Raw genomic sequence first — 17106 nt, 5'->3', positions numbered from 1 at the left:
ACTTGATCATAAAATAATAAGCCACCGGAAATATGTAATGTAAAGAGACTCAGGATCCAATACAATGTCCCGTGCCTATAAAATAGGTTAGGTTTCTACATGACACAATTTGATTAGGAAATAAATGCATTGATTAAGAGTCTCAAGATGTTTAAAAGACCAACTAAAACGTGCCATGTAGGCATCTAAATGCATGGGATCTTGACTTATGTAAAGAATTCAAGTCAATTTGTGTTTGGTTAGAGGAAAAAAAAATATAACAATACTTTTCCGATTTATGACAACAAATGTAAGATTTTAGCCACATTAAATATTTAAACATGCAAGTTTATACATAGGGGCACGTTATTATAAATAACAAAGTCTGAGATCAAAGAAAGGATCAAGAAATGAAGAAGGGACTAAAGGTGTTGGGGAGGATTCATAAATTCAAACTGTTATGAATTATGCCATTTTGGAATCGAGGTAACCTCACTCACTCTCTGTTTCTTGTTTAGAAGAAGGAATCTCCATGAAACGAATTGAACGACTTAGATGGGTGGCGATTATCAAGCAAAATAGATTAATTGCTAGAAAACATGTCCTGATCACTATGAATCTTGTATATATATATATCTCCGTCAAAGATACATATTGAGATTGAGATGAGGGAAAGGGCGACTTTTCTAGGGATCTATTTTGCCTTCGAATTGTTATGATTATTGTCCCATATCTCTCACATCTAACCAATTCTAATTAATTATTATAATTTCTTCGAATTATGGCTTACATGGAATGTATTTAGGTGTGGGTGGAGGGTTTCAATTCTCCACCCCGAGTTTATATGATTTGGATGCTTTACGAAATCTGCCATGTATGGTCTTTTAATGATTATGCTTTCGTACTTTAACTAACCTAGCAAGCCTGCACCTTCTAAAAATTGTGGTCATTTATTTCAATTTGTCAATAGTAGAAGGGACAGTCCAATCAAAAATTTCGTTCTAAATAAGATTTGAATTGAGTATTAAAAAATATAAATGAATCCATTGTTTTTTAATGAAAAACAACGAATTTGTTGTTTGGCATTGAAGAAAGCAACGAATTCGCTGCTTGGTATTGAATTATTTCTTCCCCAAAGAGTGCTAGATGGAATGAGTATATATATATTTTTTTACATGGCTTTTATACACTTTTTTTTCTAATTTTTTTAAAAGTGGGTGTGGTGTGGTATTTTATTTGCTTTTTTTTTTGGGTTGGGGGGGGGGGGGGGGGTGTTGGGGTGTTGTGTAAATGTCTTGTATAATTTTGCGTTACACAAAGCTGTTGGGGTGGAGCTCCCGACCTGAATTTTTTAAGGGATATGAAAAGGGCAATCGTGTAATATTTTTTTAAGGGTTTTCTAATTTATGGGGTTCTCTGTTTTGGGAAGTTCTACATGTTTTGGTGACTCTCAGTTATTATTCTTGTTATGTTCCGTGGACGTAGGCACACTGCTGAACTACGTAAATCCTTGTGTTTTGTGAGATTATGTTGTCTTTGCTATTTCGTTTTTTCACAGAGGGGTGGGTGGAGGTATTTCTTCGCATTCTTTCTCTTCTGTTTCTCTCATATTAAACATATTCCTCTCTCTTTTCTCCCACTTTGAATCCATTCAACTCTTGTCTTAATTGCATTGAAAGAGATGGTAAATTAATCAACAATTTTGATCGAAGAAAAATATCAGATCTCGCTATAAGATTCGTCAAAGCTTCTACTATTCTATCATATTTTGATATATACTATGTGTTGTGCTAAAGCGTGCAATGAATAAAGCGAACTATGAGCAAGAAATTTAAAGCAAAAATAAAATAGAGAAAACAAAACAGAAGACACGATTTACGTGGTTCATCAAGATGCCGACGTCCACAGGCAACGATGTTCAATCCACTATATCAAAACGAGATTTCTACAAACTTCGTTAGAAAACCCTAGTCCCCTGTGACACCCATTCTAATCTCTCTCTCTCTTGCGGCTCTCATTTCTCAGACAAAGAATGAATCCTAAAAAATACCCTAATCAGATCATACGGTCGTTAACGGATCATCAAGAATTCGAGTTGAATTCATGACAACTCTCCAACACTATGTTGACAATCTTTTCTCAAAAACAAATTACATATTTTTTTTTTATAGGTAATTGCATGTTGTATTGTTATAATGGGTTAATCAAGTATAATTATTATCATTTTTTTGTTCTTGCTCCATAAGACTAGTAGTGATGCAGGTGAGTTTGATATTGAAACAATTAAGGGCTTGAAATTACAAAAGACATCTCTACAAGCCCATTGCATAGGGATGGCCGGTAGCTGTAGTGGAGCATCGCAAAATGAAAGAAAAAGCCATACTTGCATTGATATTGAAGACCCATACAAGCTTTATATGAATTCTATCAAAGAGAGACTTGAAAAAGTGCTTCCAACATACAAAGGTTGTAGTATCTATAGAGTCCCTCGATTACTTCGCAATCTAAATGAAAGTGCATATACCCCTCAAATAGTCTCAATTGGACCATATCATCATGGCAAACAAAATTTGCAAGCTATGGAAAAGCTTAAATGGCGGTACACGCACAACTTACTTCATCGAGCATCAGAAGAAGGAGTAAGCTTGGATGATATTGGCAAAGCTATTTGGGGATTGAAAGAAAGAGCTAATAGTTACTATGGAGAGGCCATTGATCTTGAAAACAATAATTTTGTTCAAATAATGCTAGTTGATGGTTGTTTCATACTAGAGTTATTCCTTAAGTACTCGAAATGGGAATTGAGAGACAAATGTGAGCCCTTATTCAATACAGCTTGGATGTTTAATGTTACTATGCGCGACTTGCTATTGTTAGAAAATCAGATTCCGTTTATCGTCCTTGAGTCTTTATATAATCTTCTAGTGGGCGTGTGTCAGATCTTCCGTCCTACTCTCTTGTGCATCTCATCTTCGATTTCTTTGGACCAATTTTGAACATGGAGCAAGAAGTGTTACAAAAGAAGAGCAATCTAAGTAATGGCAAACATTTACTCGATCTTTTGCACAATTGTTACCTTCCCTCGTCACCTAAAACGATGACAACATGCAATGTGAAGTGGGGATCCTTGCGTTGTGCAACAGAGCTCAATCGTGCAGGAATCCATTTTAAGATGGGTAAGAGTAATAATTTATTCGACATGTCGTTTAACCATGGAGTGCTAGAAATCCCACCTTTAATCATTCGAGAATCGACAGAGTGGCTATTTAGAAACTTTATTGCCTTGGAGCAGTGTTCCCATGGTATTACACATCACATTATATCATACACAGCATTCATGGATTTCCTTATCAACTCGACGGAAGACGTCGAATTACTTCAAAAGAGAAGAATTATAAACAACTACTTGGGTGGTGAGGAAGATGTTTCAGTTCTCTTCAGCAATCTCTGCAAAGAAGTGACCATAGAGGACTTTTATTTTACTAAGCTTTGTGAGCAGATGGAAGCATATTACATGACCCGTTGGCACACATGGAAAGCAATCCATTGGCACAAATGGAAAACGATATTGAAGCGTGAATATTTCAATAGTCCATGGGCAGTCCTTAAATTCATTGCTGCTGTTGTACTCCTCATTCTCACATTCATACAGACTTTAATTTCAGTCGGTCCTTATGTTCATCATTAATCTTGGGTTTTATGTCAATTATTCTCTATTAATCCTTATGAAGCATTTACATGTGTCCAAACACTTGTGCACCTTACATGCCCAATAGCAAGAAATCTGATTTTTCTTTCATACCTCAAGATTTCTGCCACAAATCATTAGGATTGGATTACTTCTATAAATAATCTCGAGATTAATTTTTTCCTTGATCTCTATAAAATTTTCAGGTTAATTGATTTCTCTGCTCGTATACACACTATAGTTACTCTTGGAGCTTTTAACTCCCCTCCAACAAGTAGAGTTTTCCAAAAAATTTCTAAGTCATCCAAAACGATTGGGGTAGTGCTCTCTTGCTCTTTTGATCTTACCTCTACAGATTGCTATTTTTAGACCCTCGGTTCATCTTATTATAAGAATAATTATTTCTGACTCCCCCCTCTCACAAACTCTCCCCAAACTCTCTTAACGTGGCATGTGCATGAACCACTCGGGTGCACAACTGCACATATTTATGGGGATGTGCAATTGTGTATCCCAATGAAAAATCTATGATTCATGGGCATGCCACGTCAGGAGAGTTTGTGGGGAGTCAGAAAATCACAACTCTTCTAATAAATGCCAATTTTGAAGATGAGTCATGATTTTCTAACTCCCCCCGACAAACTCTCCCCACGAGGCTGTGCAGTTGTGTATCCCAAGGAAACAAAAGATATAGTTCTATGCACAGCCACGTGGGGAGAGTTTGGGGGCAGTTTGTCCGAGGGGGGAGGCAATTTGTCATTGTTCTTTTGAAAGATATAAGAGTAAGTTTTAAAAATGCTATTGCAGCAGATGCCCCATTTAGTAAAAATACCCTTAGCAGAGGCCAACATAGTAATTTTGGCTTCTTGCATACATCTTACTTTTGCCATTGACCGAACCACCATTTTCAATATATATAGGGTCAGGCTCCAATCAAACCAAAACACTGCCTTAAAGAGGATTCCAATCTAATTTTCTTTATTTCTTCTGGATAAAAGAAAGGAAATCAACAAAACTTTGGTCAAGCCCTTAAAGAGATCAAATTTCCTTGTGTAATTCTATTTGTGTGCTTGAATAGGGTGGCCAGAATATTGCCTTATTGTGAAACCTTTGAAAAAAAAAGTAAAACATATAAAAGAAATATTGTTTTTGATGCATGATATAGAGTGAATGATTGTTTTTTTTTTTTCGAAAAGTAATATAGAGTGAATGATTGTTGTCATACAATGTTGTCGGTATTTAATGAGACTGGGCATAATTTTTTTTTTCTTTCCCCAAACTCCCCCTTTAAGGAAATGAAAGAAGAGGGAATAAGGCTTTAAGAACAGAGAAAATATTATGACTACTTAACACTCCAAGTATAAATGAAACAAATGATTGAGAAAGTCTTAAACTAAAGAGATTCTGTTGGGTTTTGGTAAATACAAAATCATCATCTTTTGTTTCCTAATGTTGATGGGTATTTTGGGTAATACCATTTCATTAGTTTCAGGGAATCTCTAGATGGTAGTTATGATCCATAAAAGGGATTTTCTCTTTTGTATTAAGTATTGAATATTTGTGTGTATTTTTCTTTTTTGTAAAATCTAGAAGTTCAAGGTCATTGAGGGTGATCTTCATATTGTTGTAATGGGTTTGTGACAATAGGAGTGGGATTGAGATTTCTTGTTTGGATTCTTACTGTAGTTGAATGTAGAGATTTGGTGAGTGTTGGAGGTAAGTATAGATTTTCATTCTTATAATTTCTTCCTTGATTAGTGCATTTTGTTGTCGGATTGCCCGTGGATGTGTAATCCCATTGTGGGTGAACTAAGTAAATCTTGTATTATGGTTGCGTTCATTTCTTTACTCTCTTTATTGTTACTTGTATTTTTTTTTTTTTTTTGCAACACATTCTTGGGGTTTAGTTGTTGGCGTTGATTGTTTGGTTGTTAGAGGAGATTAATTTCGATAGTCGATTTCCATGTGTGGCTAGTGATCTAGCCACAACAGATTCCTATTGGAGCATCAAAATTTATAAACTAAAGAAATTCTATTAATTCTGGTCTTAATAATCCTTCCTCAAGTAAAGAATGAGTTAAATATTTGCTATGTTGAAACAAGGATAACCTGACCAAAGTGCTTTAATAAAGATTCTGACTACTTGTTTACTTGGGAAAGCAGATAAGAACTCACTCACAATAACAAAAGACTTGGCTTCTAACAGAGTGGAATAGAAGAACAAAATTTGTTTATCGATCCCAAATCTATGGAATAAGATTTTGTTATTGTCAATGAACTAATTAATCCCTAAAGTTAAAAAACAAAGAAAAAATAATATTGTTTAAAGAGAGGACTGATGAAGGTTAGGTGGGGTCAGCCCAAGGCTTTTAAATATCGTTCTCTATCACCTATATGCTATATCCAAATCCATCTTGCAAAGTGCTCTATATCTCTTATCTGTTTCAAGTAAGTCTCTGTGACTCTCTCCTTCTCTGATATTTTTATAATTAAGTCTCTCTTAAATGAATGAACATGTATTCTAGTGTATGCTTACTATAGAGCAGAGATTTGTTGTTTTGAAAGTTATGTGCTAAGCTGATGAACCGGTGGCACGATACCATGTGTACTGAAAAAATAAAGCACTTAAGTGCTCGTAAATTTTCTCTTAGTAACCTATCACTTTTGCTCATGTAATACACATGGCCGGCGTCATGCCATTGGTTCATGAACTTAGCACATAACTTTCAAAACAGCAAATCTCAGTTCTTTACTATATCGGTCTACCTCCCTCACGTAAATGCTTAATGGAGAAGCTTTTTTTTAGTCACCCATTAATATTTGACACACCTAGTGATTATATGGCCCTGCTTGGTACACTACAAATCATTTGCACTGCAAATGGTTTGTGATGAATGATTTACTATTTATTGGTAAGCATTTGGAAATTTCTTGCGAATCTTTTTTTTGTGATTGGTTGATCTTTGCAATAATTTATTATGATTTTGCAAATGATTTGCACTACTTTTTGTGCCGCAAATCATTTGCCGAAATTTCTTAAGAATCTAGGTGATCCATGCAAAGTTTTTGAAATGCAAATCATTTGTATTGTGTACCAAGCACCAGTAAAATTTATTTCAGAAAATTATTTGCATTCGTAAATGATTTGTAGCATACCAAGCAGGACCTACATATATCAAAAAATTAACTTAATCCATCCATGATAGTTAAATTTGAGCATTGTTCAATGAAAATTCTAAAATATGGGTGTTTTAGAGTCTAGGGGATAACCCCTGTTGTAAATTTTAATTAAATGGAACTTCTATCAAATAAGGACCTATTGTATCTGCATTTCCTTAAATTTACCTTTATACAGTCTTTTTCATAGTTCTCCTCTCTGCTGAGTGCATAGTTTCCTCCACTCTCGGGTGTGTCATACCTCTCTTGTATTCATAGCTCTCCTCCTCGTTAACAGATCGGTCTTTTGTAGTAGTTGGTTGGTTAACATGGTATTAGAATGCTAGGTTCGTATAAGTCATGGATTCCATTCTTTCCACCCTTATGGGTGAGGGGGAGAATTGAGTTTATGTATGTGATCATACCCCAGTTTAGCCCCTTTACCCTCTTATATTCATAGTTCTCCCCATCTCTAACATATTAGTCTTTTGGAGTAGTTGGTTGGCTAGCAATGAATAGGACATAAAATAAAATGAAAAACTAAGTAATTATTAGTACATGAAGATCATATTTGATAATTAAAAAAAAAATCCATTATATTTTAGGGATTATCACCTATGTAATCTAAATATTTAAAAAATGCATATGACATGATAATTTCCACATCTTGCAAGCCCTGTTTTGTACTTTCCCCTCAAAACATTGTCTTAATTTTGACATATATTAGGTACTTGGATTTATCGGTCAGGAAATCACTAATTCTTATTTATTTATAAAAGAACACCAAACCTAGTTTACTCGGCCAAACTTGGTTGGCTTTGCCGAGTTCACATCAACTTGGTCTATATTTTCATATACCCAATGAATCATCTTGAACCTTTGAAGAGCCAATGTTATATGCAATCACATTAACTATCTCGCCTAGTTGCCTCCAAGATCAAGATGAGTCATCTAGGTTGCAGATGACTTTTAAAACTGTATCTTTCATTAATTTAGGGAGACAATTTGATATGTAGTAAGGTTGATACTTGGTAATGATGCAGGTAAGTTTGATCAAAATGACTAATTGGTTGAAATTACGAAGATAATTCTAAAGGACCAACACGAACAACATAGGGATGGCTAGTGGCTATAGTGCAACAAAACAAAATGAAATAGGAGACTATACTGCAATTGACATTGATGAAGATCCAAAAGAGTGGTCTATGGTTTCTATCAAAGAGAAGCTCGACAAACTGTCTCCACCAACACACTCAGAACATTGTATCTACAGGGTTCCCGAGAGTATTCGCAAAGTAAATGAAGATGCCTATACCCCTCAAAGACTCTCAATTGGACCATTACATCATGACAAACCAAATCTGAAAGCTATGGAAGAGCATAAATGACGGTACATGAATGACCTACTTTGTCGATCACAAGGAGTAAGTTTGGATGATTGCGGCAAAGCCATTTTGGCATTGAAAGAAAAAGCTATAAATTGCTATGCGGAGACCATTGAACTTGATCAAAACAATCATTTTGTAGAAATGATGCTACTTGATGGTTGTTTTATAATAGAATTCTTCTTAAAGTACTCAAACAAGGTATCGAGAGACAAAGACGATCCCATATTTAATGTAGCTTGGATGCTCATTCCTCTCGTACATGATTTGCTAATTCTTGAAAACCAACTTCCATTTATTGTCCTCGAGTCTTTATATGTTCTTTTAGTTGGGGGTATGCCAGTTCGGCCCTTTGACTCCTTTGTTGAACTTACCTGGGATTTCTTTTGTTCGTTTTTCGAAATTAATAAAGAGGGGTTAAGAGAGAAGTACAATCTACGTGGGAGTGGAAACCATTTACTCCATCTCTTCTACCATTGCTACCTCCCATTGTCACTTGAAATTGCTGATGGGAATTGGCATTTCTTACAATGTGCGACAGAGTTGAGACAAGGGGGAATCACTTTTACGAAGGGAGTATCTGACAACTTATTCAACGTTAAGTTTAACCCTGAAAATGGAGTTCTTGAAATCCCACCTTTACACATTGAAGATGGTACCGAGTGGATCTTTAGAAACCTCATTGCTTTGGAGCAGAGTTCCCCAAGAATTACCGATTTCTTATCATCTTATGCTACCTTCATGGATATGCTCATCAACTCCAAACAAGACGTAGAGTTACTTGAACGAGAAAGAATCATAAATCACTGGTTAGGAAACGAGGAAGAAGTTTCAGTTCTCTTCAACAAAATCGGTAAGGGACTTGTTCTAAGAAAGTTCTATTTCAGTAGGCTTTGCAAGAAGATTGATAAATATTATAATACAACTTGGCACAAAAGGAAGGCAACCTTGAAGCGTGACTATGTCAACAGTCCATGGGCATACTTTTCATTCGGTGCTGCCATTGCTCTCCTCCTTCTAACTATCTTACAGACTGTTTTTTCAATCCTTTCTTATGTTCATGCATGATAAGTCCAAGGGTTGAGACCCATGCTTGTACTTTCAATTATCTTTATATGATAAATAATTATATCATTTCTTGTTCTTTTCATATACATATATAATATTTACTATTCTAATGAGAGAACGCAGGGTGGACGTGGTTTGACATGCCAAATTTTGGAACTCACAAATGCCCCCACTTTTACATTTAAACTTAATAAAGTCAGTGTTATTTTGGTCAAAACCCAAGAAAACTGCAGCCCACGCCCCCACGAATAGTTTTCAAAGGAGTCGTGATACTCTGATTGACTTACCCATGTGGCATACTCAATCGATTCCCCTGACGTGACATGTTTGGGAACCGTAGATCTACTCTCCTTGGGATACAGAACTGCACTTTTTATGGGGGAGTGCAGTTCTGTATCCCAAGGAGAGTAGATCTACGGTTCCCAAACATGTCACATCAGGGGTGTCAATTGAGTATGCCACGTGGGTAAGTCAGATTATCACAATTCCTTTCAAAATTCCAAAAATAATTTTTTTACTAGCGAATTGAAGTGAGGAAAAGCATTGCAAAGAGTCCATTAACGGCCAAGATCTCTAAGTAGGAGTGTCAATGGGTCGGTTCCAGTTCGGCTCGGTTCCTAAGCAACCTTAAACCGCGAATCATTTATTTTATCGGTTTGGTTCCAATTTAAAATTATTTGGAACTGGAACCAGAATTAATAAAACCCACGGTTACCCATTGGTTCAGTTCCATCCACACGACTTTGATTGGAAAATTCATTTATTTGTTTAAGATTTCATATAAAATCTCCTAAAAAAATATGAGATTAGAATTTTCAAGTATACTCACTAATGGTCCCGATTACACATTTTGATTGTAATATTGCTAATAAAAACATGGTTACTTATTATCTTTTTACATGTGTTTTCGCTTGATTCTATCTGGTAGAAGATATAATTTCCCTTACTATGACAAGCTTCTAAGGATTTTGTTAGCATACATACTGCCACTACAATGCCCAATAACACCATGCAATGGACAAATCAAACACACACACACACACAAAACCCCCTTAATCTTTTTAATAATAAACACCATCTTTCCTAAAGAAATTCATTAAGATTATGTGAAAATCAGCCATGTTTCTAACCAACCAACAAGAAAATTACTCTTCAAAATCATCAAAAGTTCTCAAAATTAACTCCAATACTTTCCAAAAAGAAAAAAGATCAAATCCTAAGCAATCCTTTTTTCATTTCAAACACATACATGCTCATGAACCAAAACATCAACAAAATTATATGATAAAGAAACCTTATAGTTCTACCACTCACAAGATCCATATCCACAAAAAATAGATCAGACAGAATAATACCTTGTTTCTACACAAATTATACAGACATAAATTGAAATTTCAAACAACAAACAAAACATCACCAAATAATTAGCACACATCTTGAGGTGGCTAGCAAAATTTGGTAATAGAGGCTCTCTTATTTTATGACAACTTGGGAACAATTGTATGATAGAGAATACCATTTACTTATTGATTTAATTGGGAGTCCACCAGATCAAAAAAAATATATTGATAAATTGTGTACCATCGAAGAAAAAGAAAGGAAACAAACTAAAAAAATAGTGGAAAACAAGAAAAATGTCAAATTCCTATATATAACTCGAAACTAAAATAAAATCTTGATAACTACAAAACTAGTGATCTTCTCCTCTTTAACAATTAAACATGTAAACAAATAACAAAGGATCAAGGAAAAGTCAAATTCCAATCAAGACTTTTGGGTTCATCAAATAAAAATAAATTTATAAATACCTATATTTACTTGATATTTTATAGATCTAGTGTTATAATTTCATTCTCATCATCAGGATCTTTTTGAACAATGGAACCACAATCCTCATTCAGATGGATTTCATTAATAGCCTTAAGCACAATTTTAAATGCATAGTTGTCTTTAACAATCCCTTTGTTAACACAAAATAACATATAGAAAAAATCATAATTTATAAGTAATTTAATAATGTAGCAAATTGATTCACAAATAAATTAAAATTTTACCTTCTAGCTTTTTTTCTAATCCAATCTTGCGCACATATCAATGCTTCAACAGTCTTTGGATGTATAGTAGATCGATATCGATCAATTACTCTCCCACAAGTACTGTTGATTCTGAAGCAACGGTTGATGCAAGAATCGCTAAGATATCACGTGTCATTTTTCTCATAACAGAACATTTAGGTGCATTATACTACCACCAACCTAAGATGTTAAATGTCTCATCATCCAAATATTTTTCATTTTTTATTAGGTACGTAGCTTCTTCCAAATAAGACTCCAAATCTATCTTCACTTGAATATTTTTTGAACTCTCTTCAAGGTATGTTTCAAAACTCTTTAACTTTGACACGGTGGTATTACGTGAAGTCATACTACTAATTTCATTGGTATCATAACTCTAAGTCTCCCACATACCAATGTACAATAAAAAGAGGAAAATAAAACAAGGAAAATGCTATAGTAACATTGAAATTGACATCATTTAACACATTGCTCACTTGGATGTGTGTACAGAACCATAGATGTTTTTCATCAAGATACGAGTGAGAATCATCTATGGTTCTAGGCATACCAATGTGTGAAAGGATGTCCATTTCAATGTTGCTCCATCATGACTCATAAAACAAAAGGGAGAGAAGTCTAGTAACTAGTAATTGGCAAAACACTAAGCCAACTAAGTTTGTTTGGTCTTCTTGTTCAAAATTGTTGTGGGAGAGGAAGTCTTGCTTATCTCTCATACATCAATATTTAGAATCGTGATAATCTGCCTACTCCATGTGGCAAACTCAATCAACTACCCTGACGTGATAATTTCGAGAATCGTAGATCTGCACTCCTCGAGATACACAGTTCTGAGGAACGCAGATCTACAGTTCCCGAACTTGTCACGTCAAGTAGTCGATTGAGTTTGCCACGTGGGGTAGTCAGATTTTCACGACTCCAATATTTGTGCCACAAATCATTATGAATCAAGATTTTGTGACACTGATACCTACATTCTAACACTCATGAATAATTAATGCAATAGTCAAATCTATTCATGGAGATATTGGCAGAAATCCTTTGGTTTAATTCACTTATTTGGTTCTCCATATTGGCACAACCCAGCATCTCAGCCTGAATTGTGGGACTCAGAGAAGTGATAAGGTTCAAAACTCCCACAATTCATGTTACAATAGTGGAGAGATGTTGAAGGATAAAGGGGTATCTATGGCAACAACTTCAACCCAAAATGGTAGTTTGACTAGGTAAGGAAATCTCAACAAATTGATTGAGCAAATCTTGGATTCTAAACAGAGAATATCTTGGATCATATCTATGGCAACAACTTCAACCTGAAATGGTAGCTTGACTAGCTAAGGAAATCTCAACAAATTGATTGGGCAAATCTTGGATTCTAAACAAGAGCATATCTTGGGATATTCTCTAAGAGCATATCTTGGATCATATCTCAGATTTTATGCTACCAGCTATACAGTATTCAATGTAATTTTCTTATCTTAGTATTTGTGTTTAAATAGAGGATGTGGTGTTGTTCTCTGTAGTAGTGTGAATCAAGAAATGAAAAAGAGTTTTGTCTCTAGCTGTGTTCATGAATAACTAAGGCAGATTTACTCCTTTTTTCAAGTTTTTATCTTGGTATCAGAGTCACTGTGAACACTGCACAACCCAGCATCTCAATTAGCTCAAATAGCCTCCAAATAACCATGATTTCACTCTCACTCAACGTTGGAAATTTTATTACTCTCAAACTCAGCCTCACAAATTATCCATTGTGGCGTGAACAAGCATTGGCCCTTGCAGAAAGCCAAAAATTGCTCGGTCACCTTACTAATGAAGATCTTGCCCCACCTAAATACACTATATCAGATTCCAATAATACCCCAAATGCAAAAATTTATGTACCAAGAATAACAGAAGCATACATTGCATGGCGAAAAGCAGATCGTCTTCTTCGAGGGTGGATAATTGGAACACTCTTCGAAGAAACACTTGGCCTCGTCGTGGGGTTAGATACAACAAATGTTGTATGGGAAGCACTGAAAAATGCCTACGCAGAAGGTTCACAAGAACGAGAATTCACACTCAAGCAACAAGTAACATATCTTCGGAAAGAAGATGACAAAACCATTGGAGAACATATTCAAACCTTCAAAGGCCTATGTGACAATCTTGCAGCAATTAGGAAACCAGTTCCAGACAAAGAAAAGGTATTTTGTCTTCTTACTAGTTTTGGTCCTCAATATGAAACTTTTACTACAACCATGCTCAAACCACCAAGACTATCATACTCTAAGCTTGTCTCACAACTTCAAAGCCTTGGACGAAGTTGGTTCTCAAACCATGCAAATGCCACCCACGCACTCACCCCTCAAATTGCCTTCTACGGACAACATCAACAAAGATATCAATAATTCTCCACAGGATATCAAGGCAGCAAACGAAAATTCACTTCAACAGGAAGAGGATTTCAGGCACAGCAACCGAAGTACCAAAATCGTGGCTACTCCCATAGCCCAACGTCGAACATTCAACAAAGACGACCTCCCCCACCTGGAGAGCGACATATGACGACTACTGATGAGGTCCCAATAATTTGACTTTGGGACCGTAATTTCTCGGATTCTATCACATTTTAAATGTTAGTTCCCATAAATAATTACAAAATTAAATTATTTATCTAAATTAATAGAGCTAATGAGATATTATTGCTAATTGCAGATAAATAAAGCGCACGTGGAAGTTATCAAATCACCAAACAAAGACGGTTACAATGTGCGAGCAAAAAGGAAGCATCCAACAAAATCTCGATGAATTCGGCCGCCACGTCATTGCGCGAGGATTAGGCCTTGGTGCTCCGCGGTGATTTTGAGGAATTTTTCCTCGAGATTTGTACAAGATGTTCCAGACACTTCGGTGGTTGTATTTGAATGGTTCTTTCGAAGCGAATCATCCGAAAAATCAACCCAATGACCTGATTATGAATGCTATAAATTGGAGGGTTGATTTCAGATAAAGGGCCCTTCTCTTCTTCTGTAGTTTTTAATTTTCTCTTGGTAATTCTCTGTAGTTTTCTTCTTTGAGAGAGCTTTTGATTTTAGTGAGAACAACAAGAGGGATTTCATCATTTAATTCTTATTGTAACTCCTTTGGAGAACCATTCAAGAAGGAATCAAGTTGCATATCTATTTTACATCATCTTCTTCATCTGTCATTTTCTGTATTTTCTTATTTCTGCAACTATGAACCCTGCAATGAGTGGCTAGACTCTCCTTAGAGAGGTCAAGAATGCCAGAGCAGATTCATCCCTCTAATGTAGTTTTAATTTCTTACTTTGCTTACATGTTAATTATTCTGGAAACTCTCCTTTGATTAAGGTAATCTAGCTTATATTTCTGATTCAACTTTGATAGCCATTACTCAGATAAGTTCAAGAACGGCTATGCTCTGTGAAGATTCGGAATATAAGTTAGACAATCTCAATCAGATTAGGATTTTCATGAATAACTTTTAGTTGCTTTCGTTAATTTAATTTCTCCTTCTTCCGATCCATGAGCAACGACTTGCTCCATGGATTGAGTTATTTTTGGAATTAATCTACATTATGGATGATTTGCAAAGGTTTGATTGACTTCTCAAAGCCCTCTCTATCTGATTTTCAATCTCTATTTTCTGTTTTGATTTCAAATTACAAGTTGATTTCCATTTTAGTTTCTGCTACAACTCTGTTTTGTTTTTAAAACTAATCTGTTTTTGTTTTCAAACTCTGTTTTGTTTTTAATCTGAATGAACTTTTTGAATCCCAACTGTCCCTGTGGAACGAATTCGACTTATCCAAAGTCCATTTCTTAATCTCTATCTCTGCATTTCTACATCAAAGTTTTACAATTGACCACCTGCCGAAAGAGACCTCTATCGTGAAGGGTTGATTGATGTTATTGGCAATGTAAAATCCGAACATATTTGTAATAGTTGCCAATTAGGGAAGCTTAGTAGATTACCTTTTTCTTTCTCTAAACATTTAGGGCCTGTTTGGATACCAGGAGCAGAACTACTCTTCCAAAGAACAGGAGCTGAAGTACTCTATGGAGGAGCTGGAAAAGTAATTCTGTGTAGAAAGGGCGTTTGGCAATCAATTCTGTGAAGTACTGGCAGAAGTACTTTTGTGCTGGAAGTCTGTTTGGGAACCATACTGACTTTTCATGACTTCTAGAAAAAAGATCAGAATACCCTTATATTATACCAGTTACTGTTTTTTATCTTTTAGTGTCATAATATGCCTTCAAACTATATTGTTTTTGACATTTTAACTATAAATATTAATATAATAAATATTAATATAATATAATATAATATTTTAAATATTAAATATTAATATAATATGTTTAAATCCATTATACTCAAAATTTTAAAAAAAATTTGACAGACTGTTTTTGACATAGTATGACATAATATTAAAAAAAAATTGACAGACTGTCTTTTAGTGTCATAATATGCCTTCAAACTATATTGTTTTTGACATTTTAACTATAAATATTAATATAATATAATATAATATTTAAATATTAAATATTAATATAATGTGTTTAACTATAAATATTAATATAATATAATATAATAAATACTAATATAATATAATATAATATTTTAAATATTAAATATTAATATAATGTGTTTAAATCCATTATACTAAAAAAAAAAACAAAATTTAATATTAATAAATGTTTCTTTCATTTGATTTAAGGGCAAATGAATTAGGAATATTTTCATAGAAAATTAATAAAGTTAAGGGTATTTTGGTAAAATGAACCATTAGATTTTGACTCCCCGCAAGATGAGTTTTGAGAAATAGGTTTTCTCGACTTCTTCACAAAGAGTAATTTCTTGCTCTTGCGCGGAGTAACTCTTTGAAGGAGTTGTTCATCAAAACGCATCCAAACGACTTCTAACTCCCCGTAAGAGTCAAAAGTAGCCAAGGAGTCCTATCCAAACGCCTACTTAAGTTCTAGCATTTTTGAAAAAATTCATTGTGATTTGTGGGGACCTGCTCCTATTTTATCTATTGGAAAACTTAGATATTATGCATGTTTAGTTGATGATTTTTCTAAGTATACTTGGATCATTCCCTTACAACATAAATCTGATTTTGTAAATGCTTATTTAGCCTTTGAACAATATGTCAATAGACAATTTAACAAAAAGATTAAGGTTTTTCACTCGGATGGATGAGGAGAATTCATAAACTCCAAGTCATCTTCACACTTCCTCTCCACTGGAATTATACATCAAGTATCATGTCCATACACTCCAGAGCAAACATGTATGGTTGAAAGGCGGCATAGGATTGTAGACACCCAATTTGAACGGGCCCCCACTCGAAAGGGCCCAAAAATATAGATTTTTTAATAAAAATTGCCAACGGGCCTCAAAGTCCCAAATCAATCGAAATATGGCATTTTGATCGAATCGAGGCCCTTGAGACCTTCTAATGGTTTAGTGGGCCCATCAAAGAGATTTAACCTACCTTACACCTTCCCAACCTTCATCGCTCCACTCCCAAACCCAAAAAATACCCGATTTTCAATAAAACTTGTCAACGGGCCTAAAAAGCCCGACTTGCCAACACGTGGCATTTTTGGATCAAACCAATATTTTCAAAAACTCAAAAAAATAAATAAAATAAAAAAATGAGACTTTGGACACCTATTATTTCCTCTACCTTCACCGCTCTATCGTTGAAACCAAAAATACTCTAAGTCCATCTACGGCCCACTAA

The 17106-nt window shown here is 34.8% G+C and overlaps 1 protein-coding gene across 1 annotated transcript; it reads left to right on the top strand.

Annotated features, from left to right (window-relative positions):
* Nucleotides 1–338: 338 nt before the first annotated feature.
* On the top strand, nucleotides 339–9276 carry LOC147381212 (UPF0481 protein At3g47200-like). Its single transcript, XM_086430721.1, has 4 exons — nucleotides 339–465; nucleotides 2226–2913; nucleotides 3312–3604; nucleotides 8398–9276. The coding sequence occupies exons 2-4, from the start codon at nucleotides 2313–2315 to the stop codon at nucleotides 9274–9276; spliced, it is 1773 nt and encodes a 590-aa protein (XP_086286847.1). The 5' UTR covers nucleotides 339–465; nucleotides 2226–2312.
* Nucleotides 9277–17106: the final 7830 nt, after the last annotated feature.

The sequence above is a fragment of the Akebia trifoliata genome, unplaced genomic scaffold, assembly GCF_017979445.1.
Source record: "Akebia trifoliata isolate Shusen 1 unplaced genomic scaffold, ASM1797944v1 Contig00614_ERROPOS522519+, whole genome shotgun sequence".
Classification (NCBI taxonomy): Eukaryota; Viridiplantae; Streptophyta; class Magnoliopsida; order Ranunculales; family Lardizabalaceae; genus Akebia; species Akebia trifoliata.
The sequence above is the reverse complement of the archived record's forward strand: the minus strand, read 5'-3'. Positions and strand labels throughout refer to the sequence as shown.